The sequence below is a fragment of the Myzus persicae genome, unplaced genomic scaffold (genome assembly GCF_001856785.1).
Source record: "Myzus persicae strain clone G006 unplaced genomic scaffold, MPER_G0061.0, whole genome shotgun sequence".
Taxonomy (NCBI): domain Eukaryota; kingdom Metazoa; phylum Arthropoda; class Insecta; order Hemiptera; family Aphididae; genus Myzus; species Myzus persicae.
Genome location: NW_019103867.1, coordinates 465,574 through 481,673, shown reverse-complemented (window position 1 = coordinate 481,673; position 16,100 = coordinate 465,574). Strand labels below are relative to the sequence as shown.

The following is a 16,100-nucleotide window of genomic DNA, read 5'->3' as shown; positions in this document are numbered from 1 at the left end:
TAAATACATTTTGTAGACGTATTTCTAGTATTTCTACGGTCCTAGTGTGTCCTAGTTTTTTAATATTTCTGGAATTTCTTACAGCATCTAAAATATAGCACTAAAATACAGTGTACAACTGTAAAATGGCACAAACAAAAGAATTTCGATACATTTTTCACTAAACTTTTTTTCCGATTACCTTTATAAGTATATTAAAAACCAATATGGCAAAATTCAGTATAGTTAATTTATTTCCTTACACTCTTACTATGTTTTATTGATTTTCCATGTTTGTATTAAAAATGAAATTTAAGACTCTGAGTCTCTGACCGGACTGACCCTCTAGTCACCTTGATTTCCCATCCCTGATCTTGGTAGTTGGTGTCGAGTCCGACGCCGTAGCGGTAAATTAATACCATAGATTATATGAAAATATATTTTTATATTTTCATACAATCCAAAGTACTATTTACTATTTAGAAATTTTGGGACCCGAAGCTAATTTTTTGGTGAGGCTCTCGACCTAAATTATACATTCAGCTATTTTTTGCTTTATCGTTTTTTATATTCAATTTATTTTTCAGATTTTAAATAAATTATACCATATAAGTCTATAAGTTATAAGTAACTAGGTATTTAATGTTGATTCGTTTAAATAAAAATTAGATAAATGACTGTATTACAGTAATATCTATGAGGGCTCCTTATTATGTCGGGGCCCGGGGTTGTAGCCCTCTAGATCCTCTCCCATAAGTAGGGCTCTGATAAAATCTGGGTTCATACTAAATTATGTCGCCCGGCACTTATAGCTTCGGCAGCATTTTGCCGCTACCGCTGTAATGCCGTACCATTGAACAATACCGTACCCTACTACAACTGTACCGCCACAATGTGTAAAATATACTCTTTGGCACGTCCTAACCGGTTGTTCGAGAAACGAGGTTCGGACGGTTTTTTATACCAGCATTGAGTTACCAATAACGCGGTAATTCATCGTCACGAAATATAATTTTCACATATTTCAATTCCCCCTTGTGGGAACAATTTTTTAATTTTAAGCATGTGTATCGTTCAAAATGTGTATCGTTTAGTATTAAATTGTGGTAATTTCCCTATCAATTAATTTCTATAAATTATAAACATGATGTGTATGTCAAATTGTATTATCACGAACGCGCAATCTTGCCAAATTGTCGGAAAATTTAAAAGTTGATGAAACGCTTTGGGGCTGGCCGATTCTGGGTTGTGAAAATTTACTTATAAAATATTGTTGTTAAAAACAAGAACATATTTTACACACTTTCTGTAAATCTCGTTTTTGTTGAAAGTGAAATAAATTGCGCTAAATGGTATTGTCCACTCGTCAGTTACTTAAAGCCTTGTTGCCCATAAATTCAGGTACACAGGAGTAGGTACTGCAGGGTTTTATAAATTATATATGAGCGATATTGCTATAGACTATAGAGTTGGGTAATTATTCTAATATTTTTCATTTTTATAACAGCCTTTCGAACATCGTTTAGAGCAACTTTATTTTCTGTCCGTATGATGGTGTCTGATCCGATAATCAATCAGAAGCATCCGCTTTCAGAGGATGATGAGAATATTGTAACTAAGAAACTTTGCATAGAGCCAAGGGTCAAAAGAAAAAAATGTGCCATATTATTGGCATACTCTGGACAAGGATATTTAGGTTTACAGAGGTAATTATAAAATACAATTTGTCAAATTGAATTTATACATTTTATGTTATCCATAGAAATAAGGGTGTCAAGACAGTTGAAGAAGAATTGTTGCTTGCATTAAAATCAAAAAATTTAATTACCGATGAAGGTTTTGAACAAATTCAAACTATGCAATTTCAACGTGCTGCTAGAACTGATAAAGGAGTATCTGCTCTGCGACAAATAATTTCACTTTTATTACGTAAGTATTTTTAATATTTAACAACATCATTTGTAGCAACTTTCCATTCTATCTATGCTAAAGTATGTTTTTATGAACAAACTACTTTATTATGATGATATATTATTAATAATTGTATATAATTTAAAAATAATAAGCATATCTTGAAACTTACAAATTTTTGTTTTAAAATTATAGCTTTAAAATCTACACACTACATAATAACCTGTTTCATGCATACAAAAAAATCAATAACCAAATTCTATTACGATACATTTTTTACAATGTCATGCTAATTAATGCATAATTTCCATGAATTGTTTTAATTTTTTACTTAAAATTTATCACAATAATTGATATTTTTATTTTTGATATTGTGTTATGAAAATATTTCTTTAGAATACAATCTACTTCATTCCAATACCCAACTATGTTGTAAAAAAATTTTAATATAAAACTGTGAAAATTAAAGTTAAATATATACGTTTTGAACCAAGATAACGCATTATCATTTCTGCCAATTATAATTTTTAAAAATTTGATCTTTATATTTTATCATTTTTTATGAGTATAAGTTAAATCCTGATTCAAACTATTTAAATTATTTAAAAATTGTATTTTGTTAACCATTTCAGCCGAAGATGTAGATAAACAAGTTATTAATTCAGCTTTACCGGAACAAATTAGAGTTCTAGACATCAGAAGAGTAACCAAAGGTTTCAACAGTAAGAATTCTTGTGATGGACGAACATATTCGTACACATGTCCAACTTTTGCTTTTGCACCATCAGAAGCTACTATTGATTTTAATTATCGAATTGATGCCACTGTTATTGATAGAATAAATGAAGTTGTTAAGAGTTTCTTAGGATGCCACAACTATCATAATTACACTTCTAAAAAGTAAGTTAAAAAGATAACAAATTGTGTCAGATTTTATAAATTCATTAAACACAAATTATGTCAGAATTTATAAATTTGGATTTGATTATGTTCAGGAAACCAGGTGATCCAAGTGCTCAAAGGTATATGGTTAGTTTTTACTGTGATAAACCATATGAAAAAGATGGTGTTGAATTAATATCATTATATGTTAGAGGTAATATTTATAATAATATATTTTATTATTAGAACGGTGATTATATTTTAATTTGATTTTAGGACAAAGTTTTATGCTTCATCAGATTCGTAAAATGGTTGGTGTGATCATTGCTATTTGCCGAGGTGTAGCCAAGCATGATGTAATAGAACGTGCATGGCAACCTGATCGTCTTGATTTACCTATTGCTCCAGGTTTAGGCTTGGTATTAGAAGAAGTTCATTATGATAAGTATAATGGAAAATTTGGCAATGATGGTATGCATGAGCGTTTAGATTTTGTTGAGCTCAATGATCAAGTATCTGAATTTAGAGCTAAATACATCCTACCAACCATTATCAAAGTAGAAAAAGAAGAAAGCTCGTATCCTTTGACAAAAATATTATTCAATTTTAAAATTATTACTCAATAGATTCAGAATTATAAAGAATGTATTTTTATAAAATATTTATTCTTAGGTTATAAGAATCATAGACCATATGCATTAACTATGTATTATAGAAAGTGTATATGTATATCACATTTACATCTGAAGTGTATAATTGAACTAATTTTGTGTAGTTCTATAGAAATAGTAGAATACTCCCCCCCCCCCAATTCATAACTGCGTAACAACTCAATATAAAAAGACAATTAACAATTATGGTACAAAAATTAACCTTAAGTCATTATTTATAGTATGCAATTATGGCTTGAACAGCTACCATTACATACATTTGAAGTACGTACAGAGCATCGTCACTTGCGAACAGATATAAACGAAGTAAATAGTCCAGGATTAGCATCTTTACAAGCGGCTGCTGAATTAATTGAAAAAGAGGAACAGCATGCCATTGATACAAATGGAGAAGTACCGCCTGATAATCTTTCAACACTTGCAGATGCTGCTCAAGCAATGAGTTCAGATAATAATTAAGTTTGTAAGTTGATTGAGAAAGGAGTGTACTACATTAATACTAGCATAGATTTAATATATATTTATGTGTACAATGTTTAATAATGAATGATAGCATCTAGTTTGAACAAAAAAAAAACAATTCAGCTATATGTCAGATAATTAATAAAAAATAAAAATAATAACAACTAATTATGTAGTTATTATTCTATCAACTCTAATATGTTAAAACAAACAAAATTAAAATAACCCTTTAAATTTGGATCAATATCATTAATTGATGATTAAAACAATTTAATTAAAAACATAAATTTATTAAAAGAACCACATTCATTAAAATTAAGTCATGGAGCATCTTGAGTTAATTCGCCCCAAAATGAATTTAAAAATTGAAGTAGTTCCTCAATTTTAATTTAAAATGCTCAAAATATTAGCATTCTGCTATCAAGCTTCCATTTTTTTTATTTTTAGTCATAATTTTTTTATTTGAATTTTCTGTATCGGCCCATATTGTGTGTACCTACTATTTTATTTATATTTTAACAACAGAAACATGAGTTCCAAGTATTTTTAAATTTTAGAATTTTGATCTGAATATTCATTGAAAAAATCCATTATTGTACCTCGATTTGTATTTGAGCATGTTCTCAGACCTGGTTTATGGATACAAGATGATTTCTATTGTTTTTTGTATGTCCACCAAGTGTTAAATTTCCCATATCATAAAAGACAAAATCAATTGTTCTCAACTATTTTTTCAAAACCTTTCTACAAAAAAAAAACATAAACATTCCTTGCATTAAAATCTCATAAAAAAATTGTATAATATTACTTAGCATTGTGAAGGTCCAAAGTACTAATTAATATAGTTATGTCCCTATAATAATTTGAGTAACTGCAAGCTTTACAAGTAATAATTAATTTACTTTAAAATCCAGGATTATAAGAATGTAATGAGACTTCTAAAGTTAAATGTCTTCATTGAACATGTTTAATGAATTAAAGTTTATTAAGTCTTCTCTAATTACATACAAATTAAATAATGTTCACTGAATAGATACAAAAAAAATAATCCATTTTCAAATGTGCATGTGCTCTGTTGAGCATGCCATATTATTAAAATGTATGGTACAATAAGGTTTGACAATTAATTCAGCAATACAATTTTCATCAAACTTCTCACTTTTGAATTTTCTCTATGCTGCCTAAGGGCTAAGTACCATTTCTTATATCAATAGGAAGAGACACATTTAAATGATCACTGTTACTTTTTATAACTTGTATGTACTTATTGCGTAATATGCATGAGTTGTTACTGAGGTGAGCAAGATTTTTATAAAACAATTTAAGAAAGATCATGGATGTGCTTTTCGTATCAATAATATCACAAATTTAACAATCAGAACAAGTCCCAAAAAGCACAAATTAAATATATTGAGTACTTGTAACCAGCCATCTCTGCAAATAACGTTCTAAATGTGCTAAAATGCAAATTCAAGAGATTCCCATACCAAGTTTGAAAGATGTTTAAAACAATATGGCTACTTTTTAATACAATTTTAATTTCCATTTAAAATTATTATAACTTATGTAGATCTGTTCCTAATTTAAATATAATATTATAATAGGAACCAATCACTTTCCGTTTAATTCTCTATATTGAAAATTATGGAAAAAAAAAATGTGTGACATAAACAATTACATCTATACTAAATAATACTAATAATAATTGGTTGCTGAACATAGAAATGTAATTTATTCTGGAACTCTGGGTGCCAATTATCTTTGGAATGTATGTACTTTACAGGTTGTGCAGTGAGGATATACCCATGAAGATGAGCCTATTACTTTCTATAGAGGGGGACTCGCCGCCTGGACAAAAACCAATTTTTTGCTGTTGTACCTATAAACTAAAAAAAATGATTAATAATCATGAAATTAAAATGTTGAAAGATCAAAATTGTTAGAAATGTAGTCCTTGTCCTTGTGAGTATTAAAAAAAACAGATTTATGATATATTTATTATCTTGGGAGATACCTCCATTGGGAAATCCTTGCAGGACACCCTATATATAGCAGATATCTAAAAATAAAGACAAAACACGTTTGTTTTTCTTCTGCTATTCATATAATAAAATCTTGCCCCTTTTTTTAAAAACTACCGCAAGAAGATAATTCACCTATCAATTGCTGATTATGATAATTGTTCTGAAATGTATATTTTATAAATACTTAATTATATATTATGTGTGTAATAAAATTAACTGTTAGGAGTATAACTGTTGTTTTTGTACCCAACAAAATGTTCCTAACTAAATTAAATTGTCTCTTTGAATTATTGCAATTTTCTGGATGTTGGTAACTAATGATTTTGGGTAAATTTAATTTGTATATTTGCAATCAATGTTATTTTTTATAATGTTCAAATTGTAAGAAATGTATCAAAAATAAATGATGAAAAGTATTTTGTTACTTGTGCTTTCAATATTTTTTGATAGATTGAATATGATAAAAAACCTTTCATCATTATATTAATTAATATTAACGAACATTCCTACATTTATTTTTGTTATCAAACTCAAATCAGTTGTAGCTTTAAAATAGTAAGTTAAGTTAATAAATTATGGTATTTTCAATTTATTTAAGCATACTTTTATTTCATAGACAATTATTAAATCTTGGCCAACTTATTTTGGATTACCAATATTTGCTAATGATAATTCAGTTAATAATAACAATACTAATATATTCTTATTGTGAATGTGCATTGACCAGTTTTAATTCAAGGATGTTAATAAAAACTAAAATTAATTAATTAAAAATAATTTATTTAATAGTAATTGGGTTATTCGACATTGTATGATCTATTTAACTAAGAAAAAATTACATTTAATATGTGCATGAATGCAATTTTACTACATACTATTTATAAGTTACATACAGCGTGATCAATTTAATTGGTGATGTACTTTTTTGTTTTTGTGGTATTTAAATTAATATTTTAACATTTTTTGTTGATAAATATTAATTAACAATAAACTTTAAACGTATACCCTAAAAAATCAAAATAAGTTTTCGACTTAAAAGTAAAATATCACTGATAAAAAACTGTAAATGTTGACTGTAACACCAATTAATCGCTTTTACTCGTCAAGTATTCAAATACATAGATATTATATTTAAAAATATTCGATTCAAATTAAATAAGCATAGTAATATAATATAATATAGTCTTGAAGACTTAATATAGTCATGATAATTATATAGTTACTGTTTCTGAAATAAGTATGAATTCAAATAACTAAAAATTTTAACATAGGTAGTATATACTGTTATTTTTACCTTTAAACATCTTATATCTCTAAAAATAGAGAAACTGTACATTTGGAAACTTAAATATTTTAATACTCAGTTGCAATTCTTTTAATGGGAATGCCCCAAAAAATATTGGATAGCAATTGCTTTTTTACATTTTTAAAGATAATGTAAAAATTATTCTTGTTATATGATCTCATGTACACCCATACTGCCACATTTTGAATTACACGTTAGAGGAAGTTTATCAATTATGAAAAAGTAAATGCATTTATAGTTAACATAATTGTATTTTACAATTATATTCAATCTACCTTTTTGGAATTTGACAACAATTGCATAATAAATGATTGAAAACAATTTTAACTAGTTTTATCTACACAAACAATTAAATATAAATAAATAAAAATTAAAGTTTATAACAACAAAAAAATAATAAATATAAATTACCCAATAAAACAAAACAGAATTCAGTCTCATAAAATAAATTGAGCTTTATGAATAAATATCACAATATATTTTTATATAGTAGAAACAAATAAATAACTTAGGATAGGCATTGTGAACCGGCACAACTAGGAATATAGGAATAATTGTAGGATAACTTATCACAGTTGTAAAAATTTTAGAATGCTGTTCGTTTTGATAAAATTACATTTGGTACATCAATGTGACTTCTTTTCTTTTTACTTGCCATGATAATCGGAGATTGAAAGCCTGGAGAAGAACTAAGATATCCCTCATCTACTGGCACAAGCTTTCTGTGCTGCATTACATTTCTTCTGTAAAACAATGTAAAAATTAGTAATTACAATTTAATGACAATAATAAATAAAACATAAGACAGAAATGATGGTTGAAAAAATCAAAGGAAAAGTTTTATTTAATTATGATGTACCATTTATTGAAGTAAAATAAATATAGTCATTAATTTAATTGGTAAGCATAAAAAAAAATTGAATAAAAAATCTCAAATTGACAAAACCAATAATAAAAATCAAAAATATAAATAACGCTAAATGTTGCATAGAAAACATTGATGTCCGCTTGAAATAGTTTTTTTTAGTGCACCAGTAGAGTCCAGTTTATTAAAACAATAAACCCAACATCAATTTCACACATGTTAATATAAAAAATTCACTAAATAAAATGTATAATTAAAATAATTAAAAAAAATACCCTAATAGAGAACAACACTGCACGAGATCTTTTTTTAAGTATCCAGTCACTTTTCGTAATTGTGCAGTCCAACATGGTACCAATCCTAATGTATGCCTAGTAGTTAAAATAATACTAGCTGCAACCATTGATGGATTATAAGATATTAGTTTTATACCTGAAACACATAAACATAATATTATATTTAAAATATAAACACACCATACATTTAACTATGATTGATTAATACGACAATTTTCAATATATTCAAATACATTTTGGTTGGCTCTAAATAGTTAATTATTGTATGGTTTTAGCTTTATATGTCTAGGGGCAACTCGTTTAAATTACAACTTTAAGATAAATTTCGTTAACACTAAATAAATCTATTTTTTCAATTACTGGAAATATAAAAAAAATAACTGGGTATGTACTTCTTTAAATTTAGAATAATATATTTTGTAAAGTATGAGAAGGGATATGTTACTGCTTATCACAGTGAACGAGAAGTGAGGTGGTATGCTGTCTGATTGACAGACTTAATTTTCATATTAAACAACCTAATTGCAAAATTATATAGTACGTTGTATGTGAATCATAAATATTAAAATAAACTCAGGAACACCAATAAGAAACAAACATAGGTTAAATGAAAGGTTATCATACTAATGATGTTAATCTACTAGTGTAATAAAACATACCTGTAGTAATTATTAATAACTAAAAACCACATTTATTGGTTTCATAAAAATTCAAAAACCAATAAATCTTAAATTTCCAATAGTACTTCTCAGACTTAAAATGTATAATAAGTAAACAATATGGTGCAATTAGTAAATCATAAAATAATATGAATTCAGTCAAAACAAAATAACTTACTTTCCAACGATGCATCTTGGTATGCAATGATCATTCTATTGAATTTATCTTTTAAAATGCTTGAAAATTCATTATGATAAAAATCATTTTCACAGTAAAAATGGTCTTTATAAAATTCAATGAAATGTGCAACTGTAGGTACTGCAACATTGAACTCAAAAAACATTAAAATTTTCATCTCAACTTTACGAAAATGGGAATTTGTTACATCTTTACTAATGACATTTTGCATGGTTTTTAGCTTTGGTATATTTAAGCAATGTTCTTCAATCTTTGCTAGAAATAAAATTAACGCAATTTACCTTTATATTGATAGTTAAAAATGGTATTAACGACACTTACCAGCTAATGTTAAGCATGCAAAAGAAACTAACATGATAGTATCAAATTTTAAATCATGGTTATCCATAAACAAATCCATCAGGGTGACAGCCAAATGAACACATACATTCGAAATTTCACATGACTTGGCTATACTTCTAATGGTTTTTAACAACACAGGCCGCAAATGAATCTAAACAATGATCAAATAAGGGTATAATACTATAATGTCTAAATACTATCATTATATTATTAAATTTGTATTACTTGTGGCGATCTGGCTCCATATACCATCCTCCATTTAATTTCATGATACTGTAAATATGAATGTATGTTGTCACTGTATTCTGTTTCCCACCATTTATCAGTATGTCTCCTATGATTTAATGCCTGAAATAAATATTCAATTAGGCTAATATTAATTTACAAAATAAACTACACAAAAATAATAAGATAATAATATTATTATGTTTTGGTGGGCAGTAGAAACACACAGTAGGTACAATATCATATTGTTAGCAAACCTGTAATTGAATGAAAAACTCAATACCCTGCCCACAAATCATTAGTAATAATATTGTGTAATTTTTGGCGAGAACAAAGTCAAGCCCGAGTAAACAAATTGTTTTCAATCATGAAAGACTACACATCATGTGGTCAGGGACAAAAAAGCCAGGAAAAACTTCCGAGATTCTCTATGTAGAGAGAAGTAAGTCACTTACCATAGTATTATCCCGGAAGCACTAAACTTGGCAGTGGCGGAGACCCGGCCACGCTACGGCCCTGCTACAGCTGACGGCGAACTTCCTAAGTGTTTGTGAAATTTTCGATTTTTAGGTCGAATAGCCGCTGCCGAGACCAATGTTGACGAGTTATTGCGAAACGGTGGTTGTTGATTGCGGTTTGCAAAAAAAAATAACAATACGTTGGTAGGTATATTTGTAATGTTATAATTAAATATGAATAGTCGTCGTCGTCGTCGTCGTCGTCGTCCGTCTGCTAAGTCCGATGAACAGAAATTCAAAAAAAAAAAACACACTCGTCACTCGGGAATGCGGATTATATGGATGATACAATTTCGCGGGGTATGTGGATCCCTGGCCGGCCGTTTGCGGGCGACTACGCGAACAGACGAGTGACGAGTGACGAGTGCTGACGACTGACGAGTGACGACGGTCACGACTCACGATGTGCCGCTGCTGCGACGGACGACCCGGCACCACTCGTACCCCGTCGTAGACGTCGGACACCGTACCCCCGCCCGACCGTGAGTCCGTCCAGCTGGGGCTTCTGCGGCACAAAGGTGTATAATAATAATTCGATATCGTCTATCATGTTTTAGCGCAGTCTGCAGGTACACGATGCGGCGGTGGTGATTGCGATTTGTGACAATACAATACAATATTACTATTTTATCACAATTCAATGTAATAATTAAACAGATCTATAGCAACGGCGCATTTATATAGTATATACACGACCGCGGTAGGTATCCGTACACGCGCGAGATAACGCGAAACGACTGGTTTTACATCCGAGTTTAGCCGACAGCGACGATTATTTCCAGATGTATTTTTACGAATCCGCTATAATATGTATAGGACCCGCGTGCAAAATGTACTCGACAATGTTAAATATTAATATAATTAATGATTATCGTACATTCGTACGTGTACACGCGATTGCACTGCGAGGGAAACTTTTGTCTTATCGTCCCGTCTGCCGCGTAGTTTATTTTTAGAAGCGCGCGAAACGCGACTTGTGGAAAGTCTTTCTCGACGTCCGCGACACATAGATATCGCATATTATTGTGATTTCAGATCGGTGGCTTGCACAACATAATATGATATTTCGGTAGCCAACCTACCCACCTAACCTCAACCCCTAAAGTACCACCCGTAAACTTTGTTCTCAACCACGAATCGAGGAAAACCGAAAAAATTACCCGTTCACCGAGGTACTGCGTGCAATTAGGGTCTCGACCGTCATTGACCAGGTAATCGAAAGCAAAATAAAAACACAATTTTAGACTCCTCCGTAACACGCATTACGATGGTTGCGACACACCACCCTCGGGGGTAGGTATATCTGTTTGCGACAGAGGCTGGGGAGAGAGCCCTGGAGCAGGTGGAACAGGTGGCCATGAGACGGCAGGGTGTTGAAGACACTGAATCACGATCGTTTGTTCGGTTTCGGGTCTTTATATTATAATGTAGTCTTGGGCCTCGGGCCTCAGCATGAGGGATAGAACGTAGGTAGGTAGTTATGTCGGCCAGGTGGTGTGCAGAGACGTATTCGTATAGGTCGTACACGCTGCGATTGCTCTGCACCAGTTCTCCTTCCACTTGTTGGCTAGCCGGTAACCGAACAAAGGAAATTCATGCCGCGTGCATGTTATATAGCGATGGTCTGCGGTGTCAACTCGTAATGCGCGTTTGGCAAAACTACTGAACCCCCCCCCCCCATACATTATGCTGTTGTCATAGTGCGTTTCGGTTTCCCACACGAAAACAACTTACAGCATAAACATCGAAGTTCAAATATTTAATATATTATTTATATACTAATATATAATGACGTATCTGCACTATATAGCTGATAAATCACGTAAATTTGTTGTGGCTCCGGACTTTTAAACAAAGACTTTAATCTTTTATCTATGACAAAGACGGGCAAGTTTTTTTTTAAATAATGTTAGTTATATATTTACAATGAATCGGTGTAAAACATTCCGAAGTAAGAAAGTCCGGTATATATATATGACAATATTTAAAATAATATATTTAACTGAAATATTTCGCTGATATTGGTACCTAAGAGATTATTTATTTATTTCGTCACGTAAATCATTTAGTTACAATTTATATTAATACTAATAAATTGGAAGTTTGATTGTGAAAAATCAAAATCAAATAATATTAACAAATAATAATAATCACAAAATAAAATAAAATCATATTTTTCCTTTTACCTAACTATAGGTATGTACCAGACTTTTTCGCCATTGACTTTTTTTTCTAGAACTTTTTTTCCCCCGGACTTTTTGGTAGTATAGCATTTACAATTTATCTATTTATAATCCATACTAAGTGTACACTAGTTACATTTGAGGAAAGAATTACCAGTGACAGACGGTCACGTTATAACAAGAATGTACTCGAGTTGATGAAGTTGAGTGTCAAACGTTAAGAACGTTGCTTAACAAACAATATTGGTATTAACTATATCCGTAACTATAAAAGTTTAAAATTAAGGCGGAGAAAAAGGGCACATATATAGAGATTGTGCAACTTAAATTTTTTTATACGATAAATAAGCAATAAACATATGTTAAAACTGCAGTGTATACTATATGCTTTCTGCACACTATAACTGTAGCTGTTTAGGCAACTCCACGTGTCAACAAATTGATTAAATCAAGGAATAGTTATTTGTATTTTAAACCATTATACTAATACAGCGAGATTAAACAAAAACAAATTAATTATTTTTTTTTTTTTAATTGATCCTGAGCCCGGCAACTGTGGCCATTAGCTATTAGTAGGTACTGTAGGTTTTTGTATTGATGGTTTGTATGTTTTTGGTACGGTAGGGGGGAACACGTGTGTGTTTGTTTTGGCAGAATTTCGAATGGGGCACCCGTAGGTTTCTGCCATGCCCCGGGGGTGGGGGATGGCAGCACTTGCTCTCCGGTCACCGCGACTTGTCCGGAGAAAAATGCCGCCCGGTGGCCGAGGATCGAACCGCGACCGGCTGAGTCGCAGCGGAAGAGTCAGACCACTCGGTCACCTCGTCCCCCAAATTAATTATTTATTTGTTTAAATACAGTTAATAGGTACTTAACGAATTATTTTTCAATTAAACTAATAAAATCTAAGAAGTATCATAATTCATAATATAATAGATGCTTTAACAAGAAAATTAACAAACTAATATTAATTTCAATTGGCCATAGCCCACATTTGCTTTTAAAAATGTAGTATCGAGTATCGACCACATTATTATTTATCATCAACAACTCCCAATTCGCAGTCGTTGTGTCGGTAAATTAAGACTAGTTTTTGTTGATATATGACCCTCGACCGCCGGTCGCTTTGTATGAGAAAAGTGGTAAGGAATTAGCCTGATCTCATCCCTTAAAATGTCCCATGTCGATTTGATGATATTATATAATACAGAGTTTGCCACTACATAGGGGACAGGTATAGGAACATAGAAAACAAACCATACTCCAGCTAATTATTATATCGCTTAAGTTTATCCCGATTTAGACTTCAAACAACATTTTTGCAGAAATATTCAATACCATTATACCAATTACCAACCATCACGTCAATTATAGGCATAATACACTAAATTTGAACATATTGTGTATAATATAGTATAATGTTCATATTGTTTTTTTGGTTATTACTATTTTATTTGTATTTAAACATATTTAAATTTTAAAAATTAATAAAAACCAATTTGTATTAGTGTTTTTCGAATTATTTAGAAATGTAATACGTAGTAGAGTAAAAAAATGGAACAGACTTTGATTATTTATCATTCAATTTAAGGGGCCACATGATCAAGGTTGAGAAGCGCTGACGTATAGCCGTACAGACGTTTAACATTCGAAAACGAATAAAAAAACATGCTTATACAATATTATATTAAGGTTGATATCAATATATTAATACTATACAGCCATATAGGGTGCGAGGGTGGCCATCGTGTTTCCGCGTTAACCATAGCTTATAAATTTCATGTTTGTTGACTTAAAAACACGAAAAATGAATGCAAATATGTATGTTGAATATCTATGTAAGCGCCCTTAAAACAATCAAATACGACATAAAATGCGAAATTGTATAATAACGTATTATTGATTCAAAATAGTAATATTATGCTAAAATATATATATATTATTTCTAACTGATGATACATTTATTTTATTGAATATAGAGCGTTCGCATGAATTGTGACTAATTTGTGAGTGACACCAACAATTAAACTTATTACCTATATTACCTAACTATGAATATTGCGATTGCCTACAGACGTATAGTAACTGTAAAAGCATTTAAGTATGCCACTCTTATTTAGTGTGCACCGTAATAGAATGATAAAAAAATAATATTTTTATTCTTTAAATTCTAAAATTAAACAAATTACAATATAAAAAAATAACTTAAAAATGACCTATACCTTAAAGAAATGTAAAAAAAAAAATTATAGCCAAAAATCATTAAAAAATACAAAAATATTCAAAATAAAATGTATTTAAATTGGAATTTAAAATAGTCTTATATCTTTTTAGATTTATAATTTAGCATGAAATGACCAAAGAAAAAAATATGTACAGGCTCTACTATTCACACAAACGCCATAGCATACTAAACCTAATCTTATTTGTGAGAAAACCCAGAGGTTATATACTTATAATTTTTCTTCGATGTTTATTGTTTATCATCGATGTTGTTCGCAAAAAATACAAACTAACGTGAAACTCTTTGATATTTTCTACTGTCCCTAATGACGAAACTTAAAATTAAATATAGGAGGTGCTAAAGTTATTAATTAATGTATTATAGAGAGGCAGAGAAACGACTTTTGGGTGGTAAATATTTGACGTGCAACCAGAGCACAGTTTTATATTAGCTGGAGGCACCTGCAGTGTACCACGTGCCTATATCGGACCATAGGTACATTATAATATCGTTTAGACCGCGCCCAATAATTGTATTTATTTTTAAGAATCGTTGAACATTATCCAGACTCCAGAGAACACCACCACGATAAGGCGACACGATTCGGAGATTCCCAAATTGCCTTCCAAAAATGACGTAGAAAACGATATCGTTAATTGTAATAACTATATTTATATTATATTTACACGATTCCAAAAATTTCATATTATATTTATACACGAATTCGCATTATTTAGGGTGAAACGTTGCCATAACGCCATATTCGTTTTCTCTCGTTATAATAATACATTTGTATTTACTATAAATGTATTACAATATTAAACATATTATAATTTAACTGTTAAAAGAATTTAAAAGACGAGTATATATGGTACAATATTAATTGTGTAATGATAAAAATCTGAATTTTGAAAACTTCAAGAGCCTGTGGTAAACAGGAAAATAATAAAAATGTAACTAGTGATGACGGTAATAATGAGTATAGGTGAAAAATTAAGTCAGCTTTTATTATAATAATATGTCTATATACGATAGATTGATCTAATATCAAGCACAAAAGGCTTAATGATTTGAATCCAGAAGAACGTTTGCTTTTTTATTTTTTATTCAAAAATAGTAAATTTCAGCTAGAATTTTAGTAGATAAGAATTAGATACAAAGGGTGAAAATGCATTTAAAATGTATAGAGTGCTAAGAAGAACTAGATGGTTCCTTGCAATAGCGTTTATACGCTAAAGTATTAAAAAAAAGGTTAACATTTTAGAAACAGACCACTAAAATGTTGAACTTACTACTCCTAATAAAACAAACAGGTTCCGGTTCAGAAAAATTTCCATTTATTATACTAAATTAA

At 30.1% G+C, this 16,100-nt stretch overlaps 2 protein-coding genes across 5 annotated transcripts; one reads left to right on the top strand and one right to left on the bottom strand.

Annotated features, from left to right (window-relative positions):
• Positions 1–985: 985 nt before the first annotated feature.
• LOC111035621 (tRNA pseudouridine synthase A, mitochondrial) lies at positions 986–6,353 on the top strand. Of its 4 annotated transcripts, XM_022317315.1 has the most exons (8): positions 986–1,380; positions 1,487–1,685; positions 1,742–1,908; positions 2,523–2,790; positions 2,886–2,986; positions 3,049–3,349; positions 3,665–3,906; positions 5,689–6,157. In XM_022317315.1, the coding sequence occupies exons 1-7, from the start codon at positions 1,329–1,331 to the stop codon at positions 3,900–3,902; spliced, it is 1,326 nt and encodes a 441-aa protein (XP_022173007.1). In that variant the 5' UTR covers positions 986–1,328; the 3' UTR covers positions 3,903–3,906; positions 5,689–6,157. The 4 variants fall into 4 exon arrangements, with proteins under 4 accessions (XP_022173007.1, XP_022173006.1, XP_022173009.1 ...); XM_022317314.1 differs by having other exon boundaries at positions 3,665–6,353; XM_022317317.1 differs by having other exon boundaries at positions 986–1,390; positions 3,665–6,353.
• A 1,312-nt stretch (positions 6,354–7,665) lies between these two features.
• LOC111035644 (cyclin-J-like) lies at positions 7,666–11,957 on the bottom strand. The gene is made up of 6 exons (XM_022317341.1): positions 10,277–11,957; positions 9,822–9,944; positions 9,576–9,747; positions 9,234–9,509; positions 8,376–8,532; positions 7,666–7,978 (listed from the first exon to the last, which is right to left on the bottom strand). The coding sequence occupies exons 1-6, from the start codon at positions 10,277–10,279 to the stop codon at positions 7,822–7,824; spliced, it is 888 nt and encodes a 295-aa protein (XP_022173033.1). The 5' UTR covers positions 10,280–11,957; the 3' UTR covers positions 7,666–7,821.
• Between the last annotated feature and the right edge of the window lie 4,143 nt (positions 11,958–16,100).

Excerpts from the sequence above, each read along its gene's own strand:
- LOC111035621 (XM_022317314.1), top strand. The coding sequence starts at position 1,329 with ATGGTATTGTCCACTCGTCAGTTACTTAAAGCCTTGTTGCCCATAAAT. Across the intron at positions 1,686-1,741 it reads GGATATTTAGGTTTACAGAG|AAATAAGGGTGTCAAGACAG; the intron begins GTAATTATAAAA and ends TGTTATCCATAG. Across the intron at positions 1,909-2,522 it reads AATAATTTCACTTTTATTAC|CCGAAGATGTAGATAAACAA; the intron begins GTAAGTATTTTT and ends TAACCATTTCAG.
- LOC111035644 (XM_022317341.1), bottom strand. Across the intron at positions 9,510-9,575 it reads TGCATGCTTAACATTAGCTG|CAAAGATTGAAGAACATTGC; the intron begins GTAAGTGTCGTT and ends TTTTATTTCTAG. Across the intron at positions 7,979-8,375 it reads CAGTGTTGTTCTCTATTAGG|AAGAAATGTAATGCAGCACA; the intron begins GTATTTTTTTTA and ends ATTGTTTTACAG.